Source organism: Trichechus manatus, unplaced genomic scaffold, assembly GCF_000243295.1.
Source record: "Trichechus manatus latirostris isolate Lorelei unplaced genomic scaffold, TriManLat1.0 scaffold00140, whole genome shotgun sequence".
NCBI classification, from domain to species: Eukaryota; Metazoa; Chordata; class Mammalia; order Sirenia; family Trichechidae; genus Trichechus; species Trichechus manatus.
Window position 1 is genome coordinate 6,939,692 of NW_004444076.1, and position 10,067 is coordinate 6,949,758.

The 10,067-nt window shown below is 36.7% G+C and overlaps 1 protein-coding gene across 1 annotated transcript in view; it reads right to left on the bottom strand.

Annotated features, from left to right (window-relative positions):
• The window catches only part of GRM5 (glutamate metabotropic receptor 5), a 377,245-nt gene that overhangs the window by 109,527 nt on the left and 257,651 nt on the right, over positions 1–10,067 (bottom strand). Inside the window, exon 3 of the mRNA XM_004385539.2 lies at positions 7,312–7,558. Within this exon, the coding sequence (XP_004385596.2) occupies positions 7,312–7,558 (247 nt within the window). The remainder of the gene's footprint in view (positions 1–7,311; positions 7,559–10,067) is intronic.

Here is a 10,067-nt window from a genome sequence, read left to right on the forward strand (position 1 = left end):
TTGATGAACAAATATTTTTAATTTTGAAGAAGTCCAGTGTATCTATTTTGTCCTTTGTTGTATATGATTTTGGTATCATATCTAAGAATCTATTGTCAAAAACTAGATCCTGAAGCATTACTCCTATATTTTCTTCTAAGAGGTTTATGGTTTTAGGTTATACATTTAGGACTTTGATCCATTTTGACTTAAGTCTCATATTTGGTGTAAGGTATGTGTCCAACTTCATTCTTTTACATGTGGAAATCCAGTTGTCCCAGGACCATTTATTAAAGAGGCTACTCTTTCCCCATTGCATGGACTTAATACCCTTGCTGAAAATCAATTAACCATAGATGTATGGGTTTATTTCTGAACTCTCAATTCTATTCAGTTCATCTATATGTCTGTAATTACACCAGTACCAGAACATTGTGATTACTGTAGCTTTATAATATGTGTTGAGGTAAGAAACTGTGAGTCCTCCTACTTTCTTCTTCTTCAAGATTGTTTTGGCTATTTGAGGTCCCTTGCAGTTCCATATAAATTTGGGGATTGACTTTTCCATTTCTGCAAAGAAGGCTATTGGAATTTTGATCAGGATTACGTTGAGTTTATAGATTGCTTTGTATAGGCTATTGGAATTTTGACAGGATTATGTTGAATTTATAGATTGCGTTTTATAGTATTGACGTATTAACTATATTAAGCCTTCAAATTCATGAACACAGAATGTCTTTCCATTGATTTAGGTCTTCCTTAATTTCTTTCAGTAATATTTTACAGTTTTCAGTGTACAAGTTTTTCACCTCCTTGGTTAAGTATATTCCTAAGTATTTTATTCTTGTAGATGCTATTGTAAATGGAATTGTTTCTTTAATTTCCTTTTCAGAATGCTCATTGCTGATATATAGAAACTGGATGGATTTTTGTGTGTGTTGACCTCATATACTCTCATTTTGCTGAATTTATTTATTAGCTTTAGTAGCTTTTTTGTGAATTCTTTGGGGTTTTCCACATATAGGATCTTGTCATCTGTGAAAAGAAATAGTTTTACTTCTTTCTTCTTGATCCTGATTTGGATACCATTTTATTTCTTTTTCTTGCCCAATTGCTCTGGCTAGAACCTCCAATATAATACTGAGTAACAGTGGTGAGAATGGGCATCTTTGTCTTGTTCCTGATCTTGAGGGGAAAGCTCTTAGTCTTTCTCCGTTGAGTGCTATGTTAGCTGTGGGTTTTTCATAAATACCATTTATACTGTTAAGGAATTTTCTTTCTTATTCCTAGTTTTTTGAGTGGTTTTGTCATGACAGGGTATTAGATTTTGTCAGATGCAATTGAGATGATCATGTGGTTCTTTTTTCCTTTGTTCTATTAATGTGGTGTATCACATTGAATGATTTTCTAATGTTGACCCAATCTTTTATTCTTGGAATAAATCCCACTTGATCATGGTGTGCAAACCATTTAATACGCTTTTAGCTTGCTAGTATTTTGTTGAGAATTTTAATATCTCTATTAAAAAGGAATATTGGTATTTTTCTTATTTTAAGTATGGGGATGAGATTTATAGAGGGAAAAACCAATGTGCTTATTTACAAGGCTTTTTCCTCACCCGCATGCAGGGACATTTCAGAGCATTTCTGAAGCATAATTTTTCAACTGGAGAACATTAGTTGAACAATACCACCCTTGTGCCAGTTCCTACAGGTATGTCTCAGGTACACAATGTCTTTTCATAATATCCTATGCTTTTTGTCTCCCCAAGACTTATAGATTGGCAGATTTAAAAGAAAAAAAACAAAAACAAACCCATTGCTGTCGAATTAATTCCAACTCATAGCGATCCTATAGGAAGAGTATAACTGCCCCATAGAATTTCCAAGGAGCAGCTGATGGATTCGAACTGCTGACCTTTTGGTTAGCAGCTGAGCGCTTAACCATAGGCTCTTATAAATACCTCTTCCAACTTTTCATGCCCAGCATGATGAACTTTCAGGAAATTGTTATGTATACAAAACTTTCCAGCTTTTGAGTTCAAGTGACCAGCTTACCATAATCAGAAGACAGCTCTGTTCAGAAATGCTGAGAACAAACCTGACACAAATTTACTGGGACAGGCAGTGTAAAATTACGCCATACTGTTTTCACTCCCGGTATTTTTTACTGTAGCATTCTTTTCAGAATATTAACTCATTCTTAAGTCGTAAGGATTATCTAGTGTTGTATTTGCAGTCAGCTAGTGATAATTTTGAGTAACTGTCAGAATTCCACTTTTATCGAAAGTATCAATCTATAAAACACAAAACTGAGTCCTACACCCTTCCACTCTGTCATAGTTGTCCCATGGCTACTAAATGTGCAATGAGTTGAGATAGTAGCACACAGAGCACTGATGTAAAAAAAACTCATATTACGTCGTTGGCTACTTCCAATATGGTTTCTAAGTCTTCAGAAGGTGACTCCCTGTGAGTAAATGACCTTTAAACATTCTAGCCTGGGAGAAGGGACTATCTGTCTTAGGAAATATCTTTCTTTGCTGCTGTTGAAGAGATAAGAGGGTTTCATTGTCTACCCCCCAAGTAAGTATCAACCCCATTTCTACCAGTTCTTAACTCTGATAATGTCTAGTCCAAACTTTAATTTTACAGACAATGAGTATGACTAGATCACAAAATATACAAGTGACAGAGCCAGGACCTAAGCTCAGCCTTTAGACTTCAAATCCACTGTTCTTTATTCCCCACAAGACTGGTAAAATCTGCTCAGTAGAGCTACGCAATCAACGTTGCCTTGTTTAAAAATTTTAGAAGTATGAGCTACTATGCATCTGTTGTTTTATATAGATGAAATGGTAAAATATAGATGAAATGGTAAAAAGTGAAGGAATCCAGTTTTTTAAAAATAAACATAAAAACTCTAAAAAATAGAAAATGTCATATTTGACAGGGGAAATATTTCAAGAAAAGTTAAATAATTTTTGTTCAAACCAATAAACCTGTACTAATTACATTAGACAATGAATCCTCCCTTTGGAATTAGCCTTTAGATTTCTGGCAATTGTTTCTTATCTACAGACAAACACAAAGATATATTATCACTAATGGCTACAGCTGTGACAATATAACATTACTTTAAAAATCTTCTGCTAGCAGTAAACTAAAAAAAAAAAAAAAGAGAGAGAGAACTTAATTATCCACAAAAGACTTGTGAATCAGTATGAATTCTTTGAGTTATCAGAGACAGAGTATAAATTTTATTCTCCAAGAAAAAGGAGAGAAGTAAAGGTTTCAAAAATACCCTTCCTTAAATTTTAGTTAAGAATTAAACACATATTATAATTGCTTCCTGCAATGTTTACTGATTATTTAATCTACAAAATTATGTTCTATTGTCCAAAATAGAGCAGTACTTTTTTTTTTTTTATGACTTCGGCAAAGGCCCAAGTTGTGTGAGTTTCAGAAGCAAAGAATAGTGTGTCTTTCCAATCATATGACACTTGAGTACAAATCCCCTCAGCCTGTTCCTCTTTCTTTTCCTTCCCCTGGCTCCTCCTCCTTCTCTTGTTTTGGTTCTTCTGATTTTTCTTGTTGTTTTTCTTCTTTCTTCTCCTTCTCCTCTCTCTGTGTGCCTCAGTTTCTGTATCTCTCTGCTCCTGAAACTTGTTTCTCATCACTGTGTGTGGGTATGTGTAATCCATCTTCTTTACTTCTTTAATCTCTCTTCCTTATTTCCAAAAACTCCACTGGGAACTAATAATGAAACTCTTTTCTAGTAGATACATAGAACCATCTCAAATGTAAGTTAAATTCTTCTCATTTGATGACTCTGCCTGAAAGTTGCACATTGTTCTTGTTCTGTTACTACTTGAACTTGGACATATTTCTTCCTTTCTCTGGCACTCAGTTTTCTCTCCAGGAAAATTAGGAGGTTTAAAACAGATTATTTCTATGGTCACTCTATGGCCAGAGTCACATTTTAAGAATCCGTGTGGAACCCTGATTACGTTATCTTCAAGCAACTGTAGACTAATCTCTTTTCTATTTACTCCATCTATTTCTGCCCCTCTGTTCCTCTTTTTCTGCCTTCTTTTGGCGTAATCAAATATATATATAGAGAGAAATAATTATTTCTATACTGACTTTTTAGTTATTCTTCTTTATATTAATGTATAGTCATTTCTCAAGAGAATACAATATGCATCCTAAATATCTTATTCTAGTTAATGCTAATACGTAAGAATATTCCTTTTGCCATTGTTGTGAAACATAAACCCCACAATATAATGTTATAAGTTTTCTTTAAATTGCACTAGGTCTGTTATTGCCTCTTTGTGTTTTCTCCTTGCCAGTTATGGTCAATCCCAGGCAGCAACCAGGCCTCTTAAACTTTAGTTTCCAATGGAAGTTCTATAACAGGGGTCAGTGGACTTTTGCTGTAAAGGGACAGATGTCTCCATTGCAATTACTCAGCTCTGTCATTGTACTATGAAAGCAGCCATCCCAGTTGCCACTAAGCTGACTCCAACTCAAGGTGACCCTATGTGTGTCAGAGTAGAACTGTGCTCCATAGAAAGTAGAAAGCAGCCATAAATAATACCTAAGCAAATGAGTGTGACTATGTTTCAATAAAAACACAGTATTTACAAAAAGAGGCAGCAGGCTGGATTTTACTTGCAGACCATAGTTTGCTGACCCCTGGTCTACACCATTGATGGCAAACAGTAAAGGTTTGTGTTTGTTACCTGTAATTTGAAATCCTTAGAGCTCTGAAAACCATATGTTTTTCATAACTCACCTGCAGCAAAACACGACCTGATTTGAATTTACCTGGTGACAAAACCTGGCCCAATTTATAGTCTATCAATCACACTTTTCATGTATGTTGCTGCAGAAATATTAATGTGTTATTGAAAGAGTGTTACATCACACTATAAACTATATAACTTTTTCTAAATTCAAAAATTCTGAATTCTGTAGCATACCTAGCACCAAGGGTTTCATTAAAGGATTATGGACCAATAGTTGTCTAATCAGGTGTGGGTTTAAAAACAATGATGAAAATTTACTCTCCAACAATCTCAAGTGCATGCATCAAAGTCAGTTGTCCCCACTCCCAGCTTCCTGCTTAGATCTTCCTCTTATGATTGTCATTCTAGAAGAATCTCTAGTGACCCTGGTTCCTCTCCCAGCTGGGAATGTCTCTGATCCAAATGAGCAGTTAGTTTTACTCCCCAGAAATAATAACATACTGCCTACAAATACATTTCTCAGAAAACAGTGGCTTTTTAAATTTTGATCCTAGTTGTTTGATTAATTGACATGCTATTGTATAAAGTTAGAAGTTGAAGGCCAGGAGTCTGAGTTAGAATCTTCATCCTATCATTTACTAGACAATGTCTTTGGGCAAATTATTGTTTAACCATTAAAAGCTTCAGTTTCTTCATCTGGAAAAGGGAATAATATGAGGCTGACTCTAATAATTTATTAATGGGTTAATGTAATGCCCATTCTTCATAGAATGGATAGTCTCTCGTCAACTGTGAATTACCAAAAATTGTTTGCAAAATATTCTGTATAAATGTTCTGGAGAGAAAAATCTATGAATTTCATCTAAGTCTTAAAGGGAGTCATGTTACAATAAAAGGTTAAGAATCAGTATCCTAAAAGTACTCCACTGCAACATATTTGGGAGATCATGGGCAAGACAGTGATGTTCTACGTGATTCTTTAAGGTTTTCCAATGGAAAAGACCATAGCCATCTGAGACACTTCACTACTACTTCAGTTGTAGAACTGGCTTGGGTACATGACATTAAACCTCTTTGAACTGGTGGAGCTGCAATCGTTAAAGCAAGCCTCAAGTTGATTATAAACCCATGTGCACATATCAGAACCTAGGTCTTGTCCTAAGTAAAAACAGTTCATTCGTCAATCTGCCCTGAGAAGCCTTACAACAAACACAATGTTTTCTTTGGCCTTGAAAAAATACTTGCATTTCCATGGATACATTGAAAAGCCAAAAAGTAGAAAACCACATGTGAAAAATTACCTTATCCTGGCAAACAGCCTGACTGTAGCAAGATTCTTCAAGCCTCTAGAGATCTAGCTCTCATCTTGGCAGTAAGACCTGAAACCAGCTGACACGTAGAAGTCCAGCATGTACAATGGTAGAAATCGTATGAGGGACCAACTCCAGCTCACCTCATGAATACAGAAGTTCCCTAAATCAAGATTGCTAATAGGCTGTGTGGGCACTTGGAATGTGAGTTGTGGAGAGAGACTCATGAGACCTACTCTTGGCAGGGTCAACTGCAAACAGTGTACAGACACCCTCTCCAAGCAGTACAGCCCAGCTGAGAAATAACAGTTGTCAGACATAAGCTGTGCTGGAATAGCACTTGGGGTTTTACAGTGGGAGCCCATAGGACTCTGACTGCTCTGATGCATAAACTCAGGATGTCCTTTCAATGATATCATCCTCCCTGGATTAAAACTTCCATCTGTAAGATTAATGTAGGAATGGAGCATGAGTTAGAATGTGAATATTGTTAAGTTTCTAGGTATCTGGAGACTTCCCTGGAGGCTGACCTACAATTATGAGTAAGTTCATTTTTCTCAGGCTCTTCTCTATAAAGAATAAAAGGTGAAATTTCAGAGAAAAGGGCAATTTAGTCCTCAAGAAGAGAGAAAGTGTTCCAGCTGGAGGGTAATAACTCACTGTAGGTAGAACAAAAATATGTAAGTACCTCAACCCTATTTCTGGAGTGACAGAAATTTAATTGTTCTTGTTTCAGAATAGTTCTGTGATCCACGAAGAAAACAGAATACAAGGAATAACCTGGAAAACATGTATGGAAAAACCATCCTGCTGGCTTTTGACTATCTGTGATAACGTTAAGTCTCCTGCTTTTAAGTTTAGGTCCCTGAAATGTACCAGTGATTCCCAAACCACATTTTGGCTATTAGCATCAATATTTTTCCTCACCCCAAGAAATTGGGACTTCTCTCTGTTTTTGCTCACTTTGTTATGTCAATGTTACCTTACACAGCCAGGATGCCTAGATAACCACAAAGGATAGAAACATGTGCCGTAGGAGCAAAAAAACAAAACCCAAACCGTTGCCATCAAGTTGATTCTGACTCATAGCAACGCTATAGGACAGAGTAGAATTGCCCCATAGGGTTTCCAAGGAGTGGCTGGTGGATTCAAACTGCTGACCTTTTGGTTAGCAGATGAGGTCTTCACCACTGTGCTACCAGAGCTCCTTAAGATCAAGAGTTGAGTGTTATTCAGGCTCTGTTGTCTACAGGAGAACTATAACAATACCTTCCTGGGGAGTCTCCATTCTCATCAAATAGGATCATATCTCCAGAAACACCAGTAAAATTGGTTTTCATCAAGGAGTCCAAAAGTTTCCGCCCATCAATTGGTTTCATTGCATCGCAGAGGCCCGCGTAGCCTGGGCAGAGGGACATCTGCATGTTGTGAAGCCCATAGGCCATGGAGTAGATTGCGTTGATCACAAATCCCATTTTGGAATCTTGAACATGATGTGTTCTCAGAGTCAGAGAACCTGTTGGGAAACACATTAGGGATTAGCGTTGAGATTTAATTCTACTGTAGCTAAACCCATGGACCCTAAAAAGTTAGAGAATGCACTGGAACAAGTTATCATAGAATAAGAGGCAATTCTCAGATAAAATTCTAATATATGGTGTGCCCAATAAATGTCTTTTATATCCAGGTTTTTCTCTGTAACTTTGAAGAAAGACTAAAATCACCAACAGTAGCAAGATTCATTGAACTCTGGGTATGGATACAGATGGAACTGAATTTCTGTACCACAAAATTTATCCTAAGGAGAGAATAATTGCCCTAATGCTTTGCTCTGACAATGCACCTCTTTGGCTAAAAAAATACTCAGTGAATCCTCAGTTTTCAAACTATGAAGTCCTCCTAGCCAAGCAAACTAATCTCTCCAGTATCTGACTTCAGTTTATCTGTTAAGAGTAATTACCCACCATTTCCCATCTCAAAGCATAAACCAGCATATTTGGTAGTTCTGAAATATAATTTAAGTGTTTAAACTCTTTAAGTCATTAAATAATTTGATAAACATTTATTGGTGGCTAAGTATACATAAAGCTGTGTTATTGACAATCTGGGAAAATACAAATATGAAACGGACATGGATTTTGCACTTAAAAAACTTGTCTAATAACAGAGATAAATTATGTAACCACAGTGAAAGGTAAAAAGGTGATATGAGTTAAAAATCTATAGAGGCCCAAAGGAGGGAGAGATCCCTTACAAACTGGAAGTCGTTTGGGACATATCATTAAAGAACTTCTTGTTGTTAGGTTCCATCCACTCAGTTCCAACTCATAGTGAACAAAATCACTGCCCAGTCCTGCGCCAACCTCACATTCATTATGCTTGAGCCCATTGTTGCAGCCACTGTGTCAGTCCATCTCCTTGAAGGTCTTCCTCTTTTTTGCTGACCCTCTACTTTATCAAGCATGATGTCCTCCTCCAGGGACTGATCCCTCCTGATAACATGTCCAAAGTATGTGAGATGCATTCTTTCCATCCTTGCTTCTAAGAAGCATTCTGGTGGTACATCTTCCAAGACAGATTTGTTCATTATTCAATATTCTTTGCCAACACCATAATTCAAAGGCATCAATGCTTCTTCCGTCTTCCTTATTCATTGTCTAGCTTTTGCATGCATATGAGGTGACTGAAAACACCATGGCTTGGGTCAGGTGCACCTTAGTCTTCAAGGTGACATCTTTGCTTTCTCACACTTTAAAGACGTCTTTTGCAGCCAATTTGCCCAATGCAATGCGTCTTTTGATTTCTTGACTGCTGCTTCCGTGGGTGTTGATTGTGGATCCAAGTAAAATAAAATCCTTGACAACTTCAAACTTTTCTCTTTTTATCATGATGTTGCTTATTGGTCCAGTTGTGAGGACTTTTGTTTTCTTTATGTTGAGGTGTAATCCATACTGAAGGCTGTGATCTTTGATCTTCATCAGTAAATGCTTTAAGTCCTCTTCACTTTCAACAAGCAAGGTTATGTCATCTGCATATCACAGGTTGTTAATTAGTCTTCCTCCAATCCTGATGCTGAGTTCTTCTTCATATAGTCTAGCTTCTCGGATTGTTTCTTCAGCATACAGATTCAATAAGTATGGTGAAAGGATACAACCCCGACAAATACCTTTCCTGACTTTAAACCATGCAGTATCACCTTGTTCTGTTTGAATGGAACGATTGCCTCTTGATTCATGTACAGTTTCCTCATGATCACAATTAAGTGTTCTGGGATTCCCATTCTTCACAATGTTATCCATAATTTGTTATGATCCACACAATTGAATGCCTTTGCATAGTCAATAAAACACAGGTAAACATCTTTCTGGTATTCTATGCTTTCAGCCAGGATCCATCTGATATCAGCAATGATATCCCACATTCCATGTCCTCTTCTGAATCTGGCTTGAATTTCTGGCAGTTTCCTGTGGATATACTGCTGCAGATGCTTTTGAATGATCTTTAGCAAGATTTTACTTGCATGTGATATTAATGGTATTGTTCCATAATTTCCTTATTTGGATGGATCACCTTTCTTGGGAATAGACATAAATATGTATCTCTTCCAGTTGGTTGGCCAGGTAGCAGTCTTCCAAATTTCTTGGCATAGACAAGTGAGCACTTCTTTTTGGTATAGTGACTCTGTGTGTGCCTTCCATCTTCTTTTGATGGTTCCTGCGTCATTTAATATTTTCCCCATAGACTCCTTCACTATCGCAAGTCAAAGCTTGAATTTATTTATTTATTTAATTGTACTTCAGGTGAAGGCTTACAGAACAAATAGTTCTCATGCAACAGAAGTACACATGTTGTTTTATAACATTGGTTAACAACCCCACAACATATCAACCCTCTAACTTCTCAACCTCTTTTTTTGTTTGGTGAAAATAAACATAGCCAAAGATACAACATTTCAAAAATTTCTACATGCACAGTTCAGTGACATTGACTACACTCTTCCAATTGTGCTGTTATTCTCACTTAAG